The following is a 19,520-nucleotide window of genomic DNA, read 5'->3' as shown; positions in this document are numbered from 1 at the left end:
TGGTAAAACCACAAGAATCTGATATCAAATTCTTCTAATTAGAGTTGCTTATTGATATTCCACGTCATACAACGGGACATGAAGCGGCCTTTTCTCGATCGTGCTATTGAAAAATATAGAGTTATATAATTTGAGAATGGGTCATACAGACGAATCAAGAATATTGAATCGAATTAATGGAACTGGTATTTGAAATCGAATAAATGTTTGAAAAATTTGTACAGACATTGATACACCTTGACTTCCTTATTTTCGATGAGGACATGGACTCTCAATAGCATTGGTAGGAAGAAATGGAAACATAAAGAAACCAAAACGGTTTATCCTCAGATCTAGTATTGCTTTTCTGTAGGCTACAATATGAATGATATGAGTAAATTGCGGTGTGCATACGTATTTTTATGGAGATAATAGACCTAATTTACATTTAGTGAATATCTGGAATTTCTTTTACCAAAATCATATGCATATTCAGGATTTTAGTGGAAAATGAACGGTAAAATGCGATAATTCCCCACTAACTACGCCATTGTTACTAACAACGATGACTGAATCGAAAAAGTGTCAAGTTGAATGGAAACTGGGGGACACAAATCAGTTTATCTTACGTTTAGAGGTATCAATTCAATCAGTTTAGTACATACCTCAGATAAATCCGAGACTCATAATAATCTCTTCGAACAGTTTCCTCCTGTCAGTCTGGTGATTCTTCCGTAGTGATGCCTTCAATATGAAATTCAAATGTTACAATTCTGATCGACACACCTCTGAATTAGTCTATTCAAAATTCGTGTTCATTGTTCATTATGCCCTATTGTTGTTCATTTTGTTGATGTTCGATTTTCCTGAACAATCTTTTGTAACTTAGTTTAGAATAGACGACTTCTAGTGCCTTTCGGGAGTGAATTATTCGTAAAAAATCCAGAAAGCCGTCACATTTCTGCACTATTGAGCAATTGGTATTTTGGATTCAGTTGGAAATTTTGGTGAGTATACTTTGATTTATCATCAGCCACATTGTTCTTGGAAGCAACTTTTGCGAATTAAGAAAGAACCCAAAACCCAACCCCAAAGATGATTTTCCGTTGAACAATATTTCAGAACTTTTTATTTGGGTACCTTCACATGCGTATGATTATTCTGTCATACCTGAATATCCTTGCTCGCAAAAAATAATTGTTGACTATATCTTTAAGGAGCTAGCTTTACCTTCTAGTTCTCAGTTAGAGATTTCTCTATAAGTAGGTAATTCTAACTTCTGTAATCAGGGAACTGAGAATAAAACTAGTAGTGAATTGTGTGATGAAAATCTAAAAACTAATCTTCCAAATGGAGGCAAAGAAAATAACAAAAAATCAAGAGTTACAAGAATGATCATTCATCCTGGTACTGTAGGGTACCGAACAATTGCTTCCAAAAAAATAATTTTCCTAAAACTTATATCCGAAGCTATACAGGATGAGTCTTCGACTCGTACAAATATTTTAACAGTAGGAAAAAAGAAGCACATTTTTCCTATACTATTTTTTTGATTCGGCCCTGATAAAAGGATAGAGTCATTTTAATAATGAGCTGTGCCTCCCCTGGAGAAACAAAATTAACTTCAGAATAACTAGCTAAATCTGTGACATTACACATCTGTGGACCTTTTAAAAAGAGTTGCATTCATCCGAATGTTTCGAATTTCACAGATATTTTTTTTTTTCAACATAAAATTATTCGAAAACGGCGCATTATACGAGAAAATATTAGGTTTTATTCAACAAAACGTTCAAATATTCATTAGATAGCAATCGTGCGTCTCAGGTTGAAGAGCTGTGTTCTTTGAATTTTTGGTATTTTTATGGTACGTTAGGGTCATAATGAGAAAACTGAAAGATGCGGATGATATCTTGTGTTTTGTGTTCGAAAAAGATTCATCAAATGAATCAAAAACTATATTCCGAAATTCATTTCATTCGATAAAACCGTTTGTGAGATGGAACTGAAAATAATTTTTTTTATGGGTTTTCAACAGCCTGTATATTTTAAACCGTTTCGATTCGGAAAAAATATTTAAAAAAAGTGTTTTTTTTTTGACCTCAAGGATCTACTGCTAAAATATCTTTACAAGTCAAATACTCACCCCGTAGATCCGCTAGAGTTGAAAACTAGCATACTTGGCTGATGTATAATAAATTTATAAAGGTTCGTGTTAGATCTCAGCTCCTGGCAGATAGTTGGTGGACTTATTTTAGATTTTTTCAATTTTTCGAATTCTAGAGATAAGTTATCGCAAAGTGTTGTGGGAACCAAATAAGTTCATTCGAATATTGAGAAAAGTCTCAGAGACCTATAACTCTAAAATCAACTAACAGATTTTGCTCTTCAACGTTCTCAACTATTGCAATGGACCCCTATATAGCGGATTCAAATCAAATTGTAACCACGATCACCTATATGTTACTCAATGTACTAAACCCAATTTTTTTCAAGATCTTCCTACTGTGCAGGGTATGAACATACAGAAGTGAAACATTTCAGTTTTTTGGCTGAAAATTCAGAAATGTTGACACACTTGTGAGGTTTTCCTTTATAAGATAGTTATGTATTAGGTCATTACCTTGGAATGTTTTCTTCATTTTTTTGATACATTGCATTGCTATAGAAATAGTGATATTAATTTATGAAATTCTGTTTTCCTCGTGAAACTCGCCTTTTTTATACTACCGTTTGAACTGAACCAAGGTAATTTTATAAATAAAATAATCCAACTGTATTTGCGTGAATAAAGGTTAAAAAGAAACTTAATTTCAAATAACAGTTTTTAGTTTCTATAGTTTCAACATGGAGTGTGGATTTTGTTTTTGTGAAATGAAAAAAAAATTGTATTTTCACCATAAATTAGGTTTCTTTCGTTTTTTTTATCACATACCTTATATGCACGACACTGGTTTCGATCAATTTCATAACAAAGTATGCAGTTTACACTTGATCTCTGCTATTGTTCATAAAAAAAAGCGAATTTCTCTAGAAAAACGTAATTTCATAAAATAGCGTTATTTCCAAGCAAGCAACGCAATGTATCGAGAAAATGATGAAAACGGCATGAGGTAATGACGAGCAATCCAACCAACATAAGGAAGGACGTTGTGGAGCCTTCACAGTTTTTGAATTCTCAGCCAAAAAATATAAATTTTATGCTTTCATATGAGCACACCCTGAAAAAGAAGAAGAGCTAGAAAAAAAAAATACCATGGGCCAGTTGCGTAACAATTAAGAATTGTGATTTGCACAAAATCAACTGGCGAAAATTCCAACATCAGCAAAGAAATGTCGATGTTATAGGGAATTACCTACATAGAGTTTCAAGAAAAAGAGGTGATTTCATAAACTGCCAATATTTCCATACCAACACATTGTACCGGAAAAGAGGCAAAAACGTTCAGAGGTGGTGAACCAACAATCCACACAGCATAAAAAAACCTTGTAAAGCTCTCTACTATTTCCAAATTTTTTTCCAAAAACGAAAATTTTCTGAGGCCTCAAATTCACAATCTGTACAACAAAAACAAATAGAAGAAAAATTATCCTGTGCCAGGGCTATACAGCACACAAGCGAAGGGTAATGCTTCGCATCTCAGGTTGAAAATCAGACATCATCAAAGTAATGTCAACTAGACAAACTAGCAATTTTTCAGCTGCCCCATTTCATTTGCTGCTTAGTTTATTTCAATGAATGGATTTTGAAGCATTGAACAAACAGCGTGTAAAACAGAACGATGTTTAAAATATTTGTTGTATTATTACATCCTCAATACGAATATTTTGTAACTCAACCAATCTTTCGCGAATGCAAAATCTCTTAGACTCCTTTCACATCATCGGGTTTTTACCCGATATTCCGAATTGAATTGGTACAATGAGACCTTTCACAGGTTTTCCAGTTCAATTTCGCGATGGAAAACAACCGGATGATACTTTCGGTGGCGCTTATCGCCATCCGGCACATAAATCCTCGTTGGGATATAGAGGGACACAGCAGCTTTCATACCATCGGGTTTTATCCATACGGTTCAGTTATTTTTCCTTTTCAATTTTACTTAAATACGAGGTTAATTTATTATGCGCAAGGTGGCGTTTAGATTTTTGAATTCGCTAATTACAATTACCTTGAGATTCGACAGTTGGATAATTTTTCATCCGGTTGTTTTCAGGTAACATCTCGACGGTAATAACCCATGATGTGAAAGGAGTCTATCGGGCCTGATCCACAATGAGATTATTTCAAGAGATTTTCCTCTCATAGTACGAAAACTCGAAAACCTTATGAGTATGAGAGGGTTTCATTAGATTTTTATATCTTTTGAAAAAATGTCATAGTGAATTCGTACCATCATGTTGAGTGGTTTAATTTGCGGGTCAATAATGTGTGCTGCTTCCTCTAGATCTGATGAATCAAGTCAATGATGAGTCGACAATATAAGTTTGTAACTTCCATAACTGAATAAATTACTGAGACCAGAATGAAAATGAAAGTAAATAATTACTACCATATTGGGACCTAAAATACAGAAAACTATTTTGTAATAGTCAGTCGTATACATCTAACAGGTCGTCTTACTTCATACAGTGGATTAAATTCAGTAATTAAAGGAAATTTTTTTTTTGCGTATACCTATATGTTACGGCTAAAGATAGGTGTCAGCATAAACTTAAGATTAGCCGGCTAAACTCAGGTTAATATTCGAGGACCGGCTTAAGTTGGATAAAATATTCATCTGCGTTAGGGAATTTCATCTTTAGCCGAATAATATGCACTTTACCCAAAACGAAACGGCTAAAAATGTATTCTATGGTCACGAAGAGGGGTAATAGTAATATCTTTTGAATGGTCCGATTGGAGAAGATATACGCACGCGGCCACGCTTTTGTTTCAATTTTTAGAATTTTAGAAATATGCAAAATAGCTTCGAATGCTTTTGTATTGAGTTTTTGTTACATAACGCCCATTGGTTTCAATTTAACATTTAATGAGTTATTCTCATCTGTTTAGAAGACTAATGCTCTTCAAATCGAGCCTAAGTTTTCTCAAATCAATTCACATACAGAAATTAGATATACTGCTTTCCACAGGACAATAGGTACATGGATAGTCAATTTTCCGGTGAAAAACCAGAATATGACCTTACAAGGAAATGAAATATAATACATTTGATAGATTATTTTTTCTGTGAACGAAAGTATATTTTCTCTACCATTCAATAATTGGGTTTATAGAAAAATTTTCTACGAAACATAAACGATAGTTTTTAATCTCTTCACAAACCTTTTAGGGCTTTCACTCCCAATCTCTGAAACAAAATTAATTAAAAATGAAATCAACGATTTGCTCCTGCGTGAATTCTTGCACTAATTTGTCAGGAGCAAATTAACTAGAAAAAATTTGTTGCCTGACAATGAACTCAAAATAAATAACGTTGAAACTATAATTCTTCGTAACGTTTCTCTCACAGAGAATAAAGTGAAGAAAATTATTTCAAAAAATTCCAAAAAATTCACATATGCTCAAAAGAAATTTATCACACCATCTTATAGCAAACCCCCACATTTATACGGCCTACCTAAAATACATAAACCTCTTATTCCTTTGAGACCAATAGTAAGTTCACTCGGATCCCCCTGTCAAAATTTTGCTAAATATATTTTACAATTTTTGAACCCATTAACAGGAAAATCAACTAGTTTTTTGAAAAATACTCAACACTTTCTTGAAAAATTAAGAAATTCTAATTTAAATGCAACAGACATCTTAGTAAGTTTTGATGTAGTAAATCTTTTTCCAAATGTTCCAGTTGATAAAACTCTTGAAATAGTGAGAACAAAATTGATTAATGATAGAACCATTTATGAAAATTCGAAATTGACTATTGATGATATAATGGAGATATTAGAAGTTTGCCTGAATTCCACATATTTTCAATTAGATGATGTTTTCTATAAACAAAAATTTGGTATGGCTATGGGTTCTCCTTTATCACCAGTAATGAGTAACATATTCATGGAATCTTTCGAACAAAAATATATAGACACATACCCACTAAAACCAAAGACTTGGTGGCGATATGTAGACGATATTTTTGTGATTTGGCAACATGGTAGAGATGAACTAGAGAATTTTTTTGATCATATCAACAACAAAGAACCTACAATAAAATTTACAATGGAATTAGAGCAGGATAACAAAATTTCATTCCTAGATGTTTCAATAAAAAAGTTTCCGAATTATTTTGAAACGAGCGTATACCGAAAAAAGACACATACTAATAGATATTTAAATTTTTATTCCAATCACCAAGTAAGTGTCAAAAGAGGTATCATTAAAACACTTTATGATAGAGCTAATTTAATTTCATCTACACCCGAAATTAGAAATAATGAAGTTGACTTCATTAAACATTTTCTTAGGGATAATCAATACCCAAAAGATTTTATTGAAAAAACAATATTAAATTTAGAGAGAAAAATGACTAACCAAAATCGTAATAATGATCAGGAACAACCAACAAACCGTCAAGAACAACCAAATTTGTTGAATGTAATTCCTTATGTTAATGGCCTTTCAGAAAAAATAAGAAGAATCGGTTCGAAGTTCAACATACGAACTGTTTTTAAAACGCAAAATGATTTAAGATCTATATTAACAAAAACTAAACCTTTGAACGAAAAACAAAAATCAAAAAATTGTATTTACAACATACCCTGTATTTGTGGTAAAACTTATACAGGTGAAACGTCCAGACCTCTAGAAATAAGAAAACGCGAACATAAAAATAATATTAAAAATAGAGAAATTAATCGATCGCAAATCGCAGATCACATTTGTTCTAATACGGGAGACCACATGATGGATTGGGACAACACAAAAATTTTAATGACAGAACCAGACCATTATAAACGAAAAATTAAAGAGTCTACGTGTATTCTATTAGATCAGGATAATAATTTGGCAAATTGTTCGGTAGGAATAGATCATATTTGGATCAATTTATTAAAGAAGGAACTGTCATCCGGTAATTTCAAAATTAAATGAATCAACGTTTCTGTGCAGTCTCTGTTTCTGTGTGTTGACAATTAATGTCAGACAAAAAGCGACAATTCCAGAAGATTTTCAAAAGTAGATTTTTTCGTCTGATGAAGGAGTCTGATATAGACTCCGAAACGTTACGAAGAATTATAGTTTCAACGTTATTTATTTTGAGTTCATTGTCAGGCAACAATTTTTTCTAGTTAATTTGCTCCTGACAAATTAGTGCAAGAATTCACGCAGGAGCAAATCGTTGATTTCATTTTTAATTAATTTTGTTTCAGAGATTGGGAGTGAAAGCCCTAAAAGGTTTGTGAAGAGATGCAAAATCCTCCCAAAATAAATTTCAATCGATATCTGATAGTTTTTAATGTTGTAATTTCTTTCCAACCCTAATACTTTCGCAAAGAAGAACAAAAAAAAACTATGAATAGTTGAAAACACTTTTTCTAGCTGATTTTGTTGAAAATTTTTTCCCAAGTCATTGAAGTTACGGATTCTAAAATACGGCCTGTCGCCACCCTTGATGAATCATCCCTGAGGATTCAATCAGTCATCGTGAAGCTTATCAGCAAAATAGTCCGGTTAGCAATAAACAAGATTGGAACTGCTACTCATATTTCTTCAGAATTTGACCTTTGGTATTTTGATGATGAAGTTCGCGGCATCATTTTTCGTCTCATCAAATCTCTTGCAAATTATTGATAATAAGATGAAAGATAACTATTAACACTACAGTTTTCCCTCACACTCAAAATAGCATGTTCGTCTCGAATTTTGTCATCAGGCGTTTAGATTTTTAGATTCGCTAATAAGAATGCGTTGAGACACAGTAGAAACAAAATCTCAAGTTGTATAAAAAGCTGCAAATTATGAAAAGATGAAGTGATGAGCTTTCAAAGATGAATCACATGGCCAATCCTTCCTATCAAGAATTCGAGAGACGTAGCCATTCCGTTTAGGGATGGCTATTGCACTTCTTGCAGTCAATTATTTCTAAGAACTCATAGTTTTAAAATATAAATAAAAATTTTCAACTTTAAAAAAATATTCATGTCTCATCGAGAATCAGAAAATGTTCTCATGTAATATTATAAATATCCATTAGTTAATTAAATTCAATCCGTAAAAAAAAAAAATCTGACGCCATAAGCTTTCATATGAAATATCACACAACCTACCTTTCCTATTCAAAATTTGAGGTTGGGTACCACCCTGTACAGGGAGTGGCTATTTCACTAATTAATTATGTGTCAAAAGGTGTCCCCTCCAAAAAAAAAATCAACCTGTCTTGGTGTTTTCAACGAATGTTGCCAATGCGCCCGTAAATGACTCTTTTTCGTTATCGAATGGCCACCCTATATGCTATTGCTAACGTTTTCTGCCGTTCTGCTGTTTATGTTGTAGTTTATTCCATAGCGACCCGAAAATCTGAAGAATATAGGAACTAACTTCACTCATTATCTTGGGTCAATTTCCAACAAAAAATAAAGCTGTCCTCAGAGTATTTCCTTCAATTTTCTAAAATAGAGCTTTTCCAGATATATCTGCATATGCAGAATTACAATTCGTTCTGTTAATTCTTTCAGAAGTTATGTAAAAAAAATGACAACCAACAGGCTCTTTCTGAGTGTTGTAACATTCTTAATGAGTGATTTCGAACTTAACTTCATTAGGAAACACTACATATTTCTGGGATATCTACGCTCCTAATCACAATAGATTATGTTTTCTTAATCTTGCTGAATTTTATACTCATAAAAGACGGTTATGTTAGAGAAATCGCCATTATCCTCAGGTCCTTTTTAAGAGTTTTAGCGCCCTTAATAAGGGATTTCGGACATAAGATCATTAGATGAAAGACAGTTATTTTTTGGTGAAGTATCATTCCTGTAGAAATATTGATCGATATTTTTGATCCCACTTGTATATCTCTGAAAACTCAATATCGAAGAAGCGGAATCCTACATAACTGTCCGTTTTGTTCATTTAGGAGAGTATTAGCAAAATTTCTTCGAATTCAGCTCGAAGTTCTGTGTCCCCTTTTGGAACACGTCTTCCAGTGGCATAAATATCACCAGTAGATTGTTTCTTTCCCTATTAGGACAATCATTCAATTCCAGCGAGGAAATAGCAGTAAACGAGTGTGCCGGCTATTGAAACTAATGTTCCAGACGTGACATGTTTTGAGAACTTTTTTAACAGGTTCTCTAAATTTGATAAGTGGGGTATTCTCTCTTTACCATGATTATATCATTTTATGCTATGATGAAGGATGGTCAGTAACTAATAGCCGAGATCATAATGGTTAGTTCCTCGTGAAATTTTTCGTACATAAAATGTTCTTCCTCTTTGAATGTGAAAATGAATCTTGACGAGTATATTTGGTTTTTAGTTTTGTGAGTACACCAAAGGCAGGAAATTGAAACAACTACTTATATTCTTTCGCTTTCTTCATTTTTTGTTGAATCAATTTCATAATTGACTGCCTCCTAATATGGATTATTCGATAAGACGATTTTTCTCTCTTGAGAGATGTTGAGATCTTTCTCAACATCAGTTAAAAACGCGGATCCTACCACCACAAGATTTGATGGATATTAATACACTTACTCATGTACTAGATTTTAAATTTCACTTTATCCTATGTGAAATTATCGGTCTTGAATTAATAGTTTTTTCTTTACTAGATGATTGCTTCAGGAGATGATGTCCACAAAGAATTTCGTTATAGTACTCCTAGTATTCTGTGTGTATCTTCTTCTCGGTGCAATGATTTTTTATGGTACAGAGTCAGCAGAAGAAAGAAAAAGGATCGTACATGAAGAAGAACAAAGGAAGCTAGTCAAAGGTGAGCCTTGAAATAAAATAACCTTCGATAAATTTAAACCAATCTGCTTGCAGAAGTAATCAAACAATATCAGCAAAATAAGGAGAATAAAGAAGAATTATTCGAAGCATTAGAAGTCTATTGTGGAAAACCAATCAAGAATGTTATCACCAAAGTGGATCCGAAATGGGATTTCTACCATTCCCTTTTCTTCGTTGTGACTGTGGTCAGTACTATTGGTGAGCTTTACTATTCTTTCTTTATTTAAATTATAGTGAAAATATGCACGGTTAGGCCCGGTTGTTCAATTCGTGATTAAAGTTAATCCTGGATTCATTTTGACATTTTCGTTCAAATCTGTCACGTTAATCCAGGATCAACATAAATCTCGGCTTAATCCTAAATTGAACAATCGAGCCTAAGTGTGCACTCATTGTACAGTCCACTAGGAATAATTCGGATGTCAAGAAATTTGTTCTAGATAGGTGAATTGTTTTTGAGTAGGCCTTTTTTTTTGCTATTTCATTCATGTACGAGTGACCTCCAACGAATAAGTTTTTATAAATGAGGTGTTCAAATAGTCTTGTCTCACGCAGAGTGAAAAACAACATAATCGTGTAGGGCTTTAGCGGCCCTGGATATTATAAGCATTACTTTTGATCAGATTTTCAAAGTCATAACAGCACCATTTGTAAGTTTTACACATTGGACTGTCCTCTGCCTACTTACTTAGACGTTTCAAATGAAGTGAAGTCAGTGTATACCAAAGTCTAAGCTATAATTTTTTATATATTTATTTTATATTTATCCATTCATTCATTCAACATCATCATCAAAATTATACATGTAAACGGACAAAAACACAAAATTACTAATTAGTGCACTTAGCTTCGAGTACACCTGCATGTACACTGAGTGATTCACACATATACAGAATGTTCTACAAGCTATATGACAAACTTTGACAGATGGTAGCTGTGCTTATTCTGAACATTTTTTTTTCCTATGAACATATATCCGATTCGTTTTTGTTCAGAAGATACAAGCATTTGAAAAATTATATTCTTTTGTTCAAATCATAATAATGAATGGAAATTTCGGAACTATAAATATTGTTCAAAATAATGGGGATAAATTCAGATGCACCCCACCCGTTGATATGAATATCAACAAGTGTTACGATCTGAATTGAACTAGCCAATTTGCCATCGTCAGGGCCCCAAATGGAGTACGCCCCTAGCAAATTGGCTAGTTCAATTCAGATCGTAACACTTGTTGATATTCATATCAGCGGGTGGTATGCATCTGAATTTAACCTCATTATTATATTCAACGCCAGTTTAGGCGTGATCATTCCTTATTATTATCGTTCAAAATGTCCACCTTCGGCTTGAATGGAAGCTTAACATCGACGAACTAAAGATGCCGTTACTCGTTACTTTGGGTCGTTTAGTATTTGGTTTGCTGCATCTTGAATTCTATCAAGTAATTGCTGATGAGATTGGATTTCAACATGATAAACAAACTGCTTCATATGTCCCCATAAATAAAACTCTAAGTGATTTAGATCAGGCGAACGAGGTGGCCATTTTATTAGTCCTCCTTGACCTATCCATTCATTCGGGAAATTTTCAATCAGCCAACTAACTCCCTCTATGTGGTGGTGCATTATCGTGCTGGTACCACATTCTTAGAAGAATGTTGAGCTCTAAATCATCAACAAAATTCTAACCTTCGTAACTCCTACACGAAAATGAATCGGACCTATGTTCATAGGAGAAAAAAATGTTCACAAGAGGCTCAGCTACCTTCTGTCAAAGTTTGTCATAGAGCTTGTAGAACACTCTGTATAAGAAATATCACAAGTAGTGTTCTGAGGATTAATATAATACTTTCTGTTATGGTTTTTTATCCTGTTTTCCTGATAGGATCAAAACGGTTCAGCCGCGAGCTGCGAGCTTATTTTGGCTCTTGTATCATATCTTAATGAGATATTTTGCTTATAGAAACAATAATTCAGCAGATTGTTGAGACAATTCAATTTCATTTAAATATATTTCAGGTTATGGAAACCTAGCTCCCACTACGATGTTTGGAAGAATTTTCATGATATTTTATGCCCTTGTTGGTATACCCATAAATGGATTTATAATGATAGCTTTGGGTGACTTTTTCGGAAAATCAGTAAGTCAAAGATACAAATAGTAAACTGAAGTTGTAGTACTACTGACAATGATATTCTCAAGACAAAATTCTCACCTCATCTCTCAGTCTCACCTCAAGATAAGAGTTTCGGAGAATCTTCCATGCAACAATGAGAGATGATAATTTTATTACTTATAAATAACATATTGTTTGTATCAGCACAATCAAACTTTTTTACAATTAATTTCTGTTGAGTCTTGTTCAAAATCTAGAAATGAGTTTACTGAGTTTGGCTGAACTACAAAGTATTGAATGGTTTATTATTTTCATTAATAACTATTGTGTGATACAAAATGATTCACTTCGTTACTGAAAACGATATCAGTATTAAAAAGCAAATCCCTTATTGAATTTATACTTTCAGTTCACGAAACTATACAACAGATGGAAAGATTCCAAGAGAGTAAGGCAGGTTGATCCATCCAGGCTTGGACTTGTAGCTCAAATAATACTTTATCTAGTGCCTGGTTTCACATTCTTCATATTCGTACCATCTATAGTTATTTCTGCTTTTGAAGGATGGAGTTACTACGAAGCTGTTTATTTTTCCTTCGTTACTTTAACTACAATAGGATTTGGAGATTATGTTGCAGGTGAAATATTTTTTATGTAGTATTCATAACCATTATTTTTTTGTTTTTATATTTTATGCCTCGAAAAAAATAAAAATCTGTTATTTCAGGTGAAGCTCAAGGGGATCTAGGATACCTGTACTACAATTTTTACCAAGTGTTTCTCTTAGTATGGATCATAGGAGGCTTGGGATACGTTGTAATGATCCTCAATTTTATTGGTAAAGGTATGCGAAGCAAAAAACTGCAGGAGTTAGAACATAAGATCGCCTACAACATAATGAAAACTCCTACGAGGATAAGACAGGAACTGAGATCAATTCTTGCAGAATTCCTCATGGTACGAGTCAAGAAAGTATATAAAGAGTTCGATTATGAGCCCCAAAAACTCGTGAGAAGTCAGAGCTGCCCTACCTTAACCGTGTATAGCCCTTCAGGATATCTAAATAATCTAGATAGAAAAAGGGCTTTCTCAGAATGTCAAGATACTTTCATACTGCAGAGGATTCAGAGCGATACGGATCTGGAAAGGATAGATAAGGAACTGACGTTCCAGGGTACAGACCAACAAACAGATCTGATTATTAAGGTTGTTGATGCCTTGAGCACGCACGATTATGTTGACTCAGAACCTGGATGTTATGAGGGATTTTCAGAGAGGGAAATATTAGCAAGTGAACAATACGATTCAGAGTGGTCCTTGGCGAGTCAAAGAGCAGCACTTCCTCCATTTAGACATAGAGCAGCTAGTGACGTACGATATCCGTCGCACCCAAGATTGCAGAATGAAAATGAACATACTTGGTATGGGCAAACATACCTAGCAAGGTATGCAAAACTTATTAAAGACGATAAGTCGACATCTGAACCCAACAACGAGGTCCAAAAAGACGTTCCAGGTTTCTTCAAGCGAATCAAGAACACAATTCTATCGAAAGATAGAAATGATGACGTGGAAAAAGGTAACGAACAATCCAGACCAACACAAGAAGATAGAAATCGCGAGCTCTCACTTGCTGAAAATGAGCATAAACAAATCCTGGAGAAGACTTCCGTAGCAGATTTACTTCGGGCACTGACTGCTTTGTCGGACTCAACCTCTGGATCCAGTCAACAAGATGGAAATAAGCGTGTTAGGCGAATGCCCATAAGATCTAACTTCCAAAATAGGAGAACCTCACTTATGCCAAATATCCAACCTGCCACAACTAATTACAAAATGAACAGAAGATCTTCTTTGATACCCATATCTGATTACTCTAGATTTTCTACCTCAGCTTTGCCATATCCTGGACCAAGGAGATCGTCCTTAGCGCCAGTTTCGGAGTTGCCACCACCTTATCATCAGGTTACACAACAGGATGCGCCGTTGCCCTTGAATCCTTCCAAGATAAGAAGGTTTTCTGTGCGACCAGTTGCAAATTCGAATACATCGTCTCAAAGATTTTCAAAGAAAGGAGAGGAACCCTCATGAAAACAAATGATATCTCATATCTTATACTATTTATTATGATAAAATTTTTTATCTGTTGAATAATTATTAAGTAAATTATTTATTTAAACCTGTATCAGGTGACGATTCATAAAGATAATAAATTCGTTGACGTGAAAAACTTGATGATGAAAAATTCATTTGGGATTATTTTTTCGAACCTTTAGGCAAGCATTTGCCAACTGTCTTCAGGGATTATTTTGTTTCGACTCGAAGAAAAAAAGATCTATTGTGGATTCAAATATAGAGAACTTTTTTTTAGTTGCCTGAGTAATAGTATAAATATCGATGGTAAGAAATGAAGAACTGAAATTTAAAAAAAGTAAAGTTAGAAAATTAATAATGTGTGAACATGAAAGAAAACCAATCGAAACTTCAATAGTGGAAATTTCATCACGAAAAAAGTATATTAAGTGGAAGGGGTCTCCTCCTCAATAAAGCTAGATCTGAATTTCAATGTTATCCAGCCCACAACTACCTACAATTTGTTGAATTGAAAACATCAATTTTGTTAAGGTGAAAGGGGCTACAACAATGATTAGAACGAATTCTACTCATTGTAGTAATGTATGTTCTAGGAATATCAATTTTTTGAAACCAAGGTTTTTCACTCAAGGGGAAGGGGATCATGGTTTGATAAATTTTGCATTTTCTTCGACTAATCTGGTTCCATTCCTCATTCCATAATTTCCATATTTTGTCTTTTAAATAGGTGAAAGGTCTTTAGGATTAGCAGGATTGGCGATTGCTCTTTTACGGCCGTTTTCAATAAACCTATCTATCCATTGTTTCACTTACTGAAGATCATGATCATCATCTGATTTCTTTTCTATGATCTATCTGTAGATATATTTTAGAATGGTTACCAATCGTCAGTAAGTGAAACAGAGTAACAACTTGTTGTTACTCTTTGGTGAAACGATGGATAAATAAGTTTATTGGAAACGGCCAGATAGGTTTATTGGAAAGCCCAACTTGTCGAGATGATCAGCTTTCTCATTTCTCGGAACCCATATCAACATCGAAGAAAATCTTCGATTTCTAAAGTCGACTATAATTTTTCTAATTGTTAAAGAAAGTGAATCATTTGAAGAGTTAATTTTCCAATTACAAATTTTCATCAAAGTACTCTTCCAATCTGAACAAATTGCGCGTTTAGATAGTCTGTAAAAGATAAAATTTCCAAAGATTTCTGAATTGCAAGAAATTCAGAGAGCAGATGGACAGATGATTAGGAGCTGCCATGGAATAGGATATATCAGGCAATAAATTTCCTATTCCTACTGATTGATCTTGTTTACATACATCTGTATAAATACATACCTAATACTATACTCCGTTCACTTTTATTTTAGCACACGGTTGGCCATGAAAATTTAACATATTTCACTCTGTATAGTACGAAAATGTGGGGTTATGACGCTTGTCAAAACATTTTTTGGTTTTAAATCAACGCTGTGTTGTCCGTTCTAAGTAAAAGTTTCTGTTATTACGTATTTTATCACAATGTCGAATCCCTTCGGAAAATGTGTGACGAACATAATTGAAGTTTATACAAACTGATTGAAGGCATACCAAATCCAGTTATTTGCATGGAAAATACAAGAGATCAGTATAATATCATAATATGCACTAGCTAAAGTTTGAATATGTTGTAGATTTCAAAAATATTAACCCGAAGATGAAATGCATATGATGCAGTGATTGGGAATGGGTATCTTCCGAAGGAATTAACAGATAATTGCAAGAATGTTAAATTCTTCAAAAAAATCATCTTTTATCAATATAAGTAAAAGGAATTAGAGGAAGTTTCAAGTCAAGATGAACTTCACCTTTGAAAAAAAAATTCACATGAATAAATAAAAATAAAAAACAACTGGCGCGTATTTGTGACTGTTCATCATTCAATAAATTGATATAATAATAATAATTAGATATTTATTGGTACCCTAAGACATTTACAATGTATAGGACAAGTCAAATAAAAATAGAAAAATCAATTTTCGGGAACTTATTCTACGATGACATTCATCGAACATCCCGTAGTAGGTATACTTTTCGCATTAATTCACTCAAACAAAATTCTCAAATGTCACCACTTTTTTGGGTCTCCCAATAGAGGGAAATTCTTTGTCATCCTCTTCATTCACAATCTTTCTGATTGTGGAAATATTCAGCTGAAATATAAGTCGTTTAGATTCAGATGAAACATATAAATTCTCTTACATTCAATATGTTCGCTACCGTCCGACGTATTGCGGATTTTAGAATATCAGGGTATAACTATTTGAATGAGCGGACCTGAATTCTAAATAGCACTTCCAGAAACCCAGTCTCTTTTTTCAATCACTTTCGGCATTTTCGTAATAATAATTGATATTAGTTGTGGCAACGGCGTTATGACATTTGAGAAAATTATTTCATGGCCTACCGACTGCTAAAATAAATGTGAATGGAGTATATATTCCTGAAATCAAAGAACGGAATTGAAAGCAGAATTTTTATCAAGACCTAAAATGTGTGTGAAGTTGGCCCAGCACTTTTAGATTTATTTTTGTGCTGAATTGTGCTATGCTCGTGCTGTTTTGTGCCGTTGAAATTTTTGTTTTATTCCACACGGTTCTCAAAATATTTCACAGAATGTATAGAATGGGCCAGCCCAGCACTTATCGAAAAAATGAGTTTTGGCAACTGAAACAGGTTGTGCTATGCATGTACAGTGCTGTGTCCTTCGAATTTTCGCAAAAATCCCTCTTATTTCCCGGAAAATCGAAAATGAAGGAAAAAGTTAGCCCATCACTTTTTCTTCTCAAAAATTGGTGAAAAAATTTGTGCTGACTTGTGCCGTAAATATTCTCTCGAAAATTTGTCGGATTTTTCGGGAAATCTTGAAATTGAAAAAAGTTAGCCCGGCACTTTCGTTTTTTCTCAATGAAAACATATGTGAACGATTGTGCTACACGTGTGCTAACTTGTGCCGTTGAAATTTTCACGAAAATTCTTCTAGTTTGTGGAAAAATTGAGATTTTTGAAAAAAGTCAGCACTTTCGTGTTTTTGCAGTTTAATTTTTTATATAGTTGTGCTTCATTTGTAATGATTTTCGTTTTAATAATTTTCGAAAATTGTTTCACTTTTTACATTGCATTTATCCATGAAGTAATAATTCATGCAATGTTGTATTTTCTTTGGATTAGAGTAATTCTGAAGAACATTTTCATATGAATAATGCAACAAGGTCTGATTCAGATCTGAACATTTCATAGGAATTTGAGTTTTTGATATGTAGAAACGTGTGCTTTCTATATCTTTTTTTTTTTTCATATAAACTCGACAGAGAAAGGTATATTCGAGGATGGCAGTAACTTCCAGTGGATATAGATTGAACATCAACTGTAAAACTGGGCCTAGTTTGTCGAAAAATTGAGATTTTTGAACAAAGTCAGCACTTTCGTGTTTTTGCAATTTTTTTATATAGTTGTGCTTCATTTGTAATGATTTGTGCTGTTGTGATTTTCAGAAAAAACTCTTCAACTTTTCCTGATTTTCAGACAATCTACTGATTTTCCTGATATTCACCATTTGAAGCAAAAGTTGAAAGTTTTTTCTGATACGTTTTCAATTTCTTCCTGATATCTAGTGACCTCAAATAGAGGCTTAATTTTTCAAATTATCAAAAAATCACTACGAAGCGGTATTTTCAATAAAGATTAGGGTCTGATACAACTCCACAAACAAAAATTTCTCCATAGAAATGCCCAAAATCCTCAAAAAACACTCTCAACTTCTACCGAAATAGCATTGGAATCAATAGAGGGAAAAGTTTGTGTGCCCCACAGTACTAACGGTCAGCTGATTTTGACGATTCGTTAGAGCTGGGTTAAAACATAAAAAACCAAGGTTAAAATTTAAACTCAGTATCAGGCATCAAAAAGGACGGATTCTCTATATATGTTCGATTTTCGTTTTAATAATTTTCGAAAATTGTTTCACTTTTTACATTGCATTTATCCATGAAGTAATAATTCATGCAATGTTGTATTTTCTTTGGATTAGAGTAATTCTGAAGAATATTTTCATATGAATAATGCAACAAGGTCTGATTCAGATCTGAACATTTCATAGGAATTTGAGTTTTTGATATGTAGAAACGTGTGCTTTCTATATCTTTTTTTTTTTTTCATATAAACTCGACAGAGAAATGTATATTCGAGGATGGCAGTAACTTCCAGTGGATATAGATTGAACATCAACTGTAAAACTGGGCCTAGTTTGTCGAAAAATTGAGATTTTTGAACAAAGTCAGCACTTTCGTGTTTTTGCAATTTTTTTATATAGTTGTGCTTCATTTGTAATGATTTGTGCTGTTGAGATTTTCAGAAAAAACTTTTCAACTTTTCCTGATTTTCAGACAATCTACTGATTTTCCTGATATCCACCATTTGAAGCAAAAGTTGAAAGTTTTTTCTGATACGTTTTCAATTTCTTCCTGATATCTAGTGACCTCAAATAGAGGCTTAATTTTTCAAATTATCAAAAAATCACTACGAAGCGGTATTTTCAATAAAGATTAGGGTCTGATACAATTCCACAAACAAAAATTTCTCCATAGAAATGCCCAAAATCCTCAAAAAACACTCTCAACTTCTACCGAAATAGCATTGGAATCAATAGAGGGAAAAGTTTGTGTGCCCCACAGTACTAACGGTCAGCTGATTTTGACGATTCGTTAGAGCTGGGTTAAAACATAAAAAACCAAGGTTAAAATTTAAACTCAGTATCAGGCATCAAAAAGGACGGATTCTCTATATATGTTCGATTTTCGTTTTAATAATTTTCGAAAATTGTTTCACTTTTTACATTGCATTTATCCATGAAGTAATAATTCATGCAATGTTGTATTTTCTTTGGATTAGAGTAATTCTGAAGAATATTTTCATATGAATAATGCAACAAGGTCTGATTCAGATCTGAACATTTCATAGGAATTTGAGTTTTTGATATGTAGAAACGTGTGCTTTCTATATCTTTTTTTTTTCATATAAACTCGACAGAGAAAGGTATATTCGAGGATGGCAGTAAGTTCCAGTGGATATAGATTGAACATCAACTGTAAAACTGGGCCTTAATTCATCACAAATAAGTGTTATCAGCTTCCTAGAAATACCCAAAACTAGACGACGCTCAATCAAGCAAAGCCGAATGCGAAAAGTGATGAATAACAAAATAGTTAAACTTTAGCGCTTTCTATGAGGAAAATACTTCAATTCGCTCTTTTTATAAATTAGTCAATCTTTAATTATATGGCAACGGATACTAGAAAATTGCGAATTGTTAATTTGCTTGACTACAAGGTT

At 33.4% G+C, this 19,520-nt stretch overlaps 1 protein-coding gene across 3 annotated transcripts; it reads left to right on the top strand.

The window, feature by feature from the left end:
• Positions 1–556: 556 nt before the first annotated feature.
• LOC123310007 (open rectifier potassium channel protein 1) lies at positions 557–14,305 on the top strand. Of its 3 annotated transcripts, none has more exons than XM_044893363.1 (6): positions 557–986; positions 9,757–9,917; positions 9,971–10,135; positions 11,959–12,080; positions 12,466–12,694; positions 12,784–14,305. In XM_044893363.1, the coding sequence occupies exons 2-6, from the start codon at positions 9,773–9,775 to the stop codon at positions 14,145–14,147; spliced, it is 2,025 nt and encodes a 674-aa protein (XP_044749298.1). In that variant the 5' UTR covers positions 557–986; positions 9,757–9,772; the 3' UTR covers positions 14,148–14,305. The 3 variants fall into 3 exon arrangements, with proteins under 3 accessions (XP_044749298.1, XP_044749300.1, XP_044749301.1); XM_044893365.1 differs by lacking the exon at positions 557–986 and adding an exon at positions 9,356–9,465; XM_044893366.1 differs by lacking the exon at positions 557–986 and having other exon boundaries at positions 9,775–9,917; positions 9,971–10,122.
• Positions 14,306–19,520: the final 5,215 nt, after the last annotated feature.

The sequence above is a fragment of the Coccinella septempunctata genome, chromosome 3 (genome assembly GCF_907165205.1).
Source record: "Coccinella septempunctata chromosome 3, icCocSept1.1, whole genome shotgun sequence".
NCBI lineage: Eukaryota > Metazoa > Arthropoda > Insecta > Coleoptera > Coccinellidae > Coccinella > Coccinella septempunctata.
This window is presented reverse-complemented; position numbering and strand designations above follow the sequence as displayed.

What these genes read in the sequence shown, in the direction of transcription:
- LOC123310007 (XM_044893363.1), top strand. Translation starts at nt 9,773, where the DNA reads ATGATGTCCACAAAGAATTTCGTTATAGTACTCCTAGTATTCTGTGTG. An exon ending in ACAAAGGAAGCTAGTCAAAG is followed by an intron (nt 9,918 to 9,970) that starts GTGAGCCTTGAA and finishes ATCTGCTTGCAG; the next exon opens with AAGTAATCAAACAATATCAG. An exon ending in ATTTGGAGATTATGTTGCAG is followed by an intron (nt 12,695 to 12,783) that starts GTGAAATATTTT and finishes CTGTTATTTCAG; the next exon opens with GTGAAGCTCAAGGGGATCTA.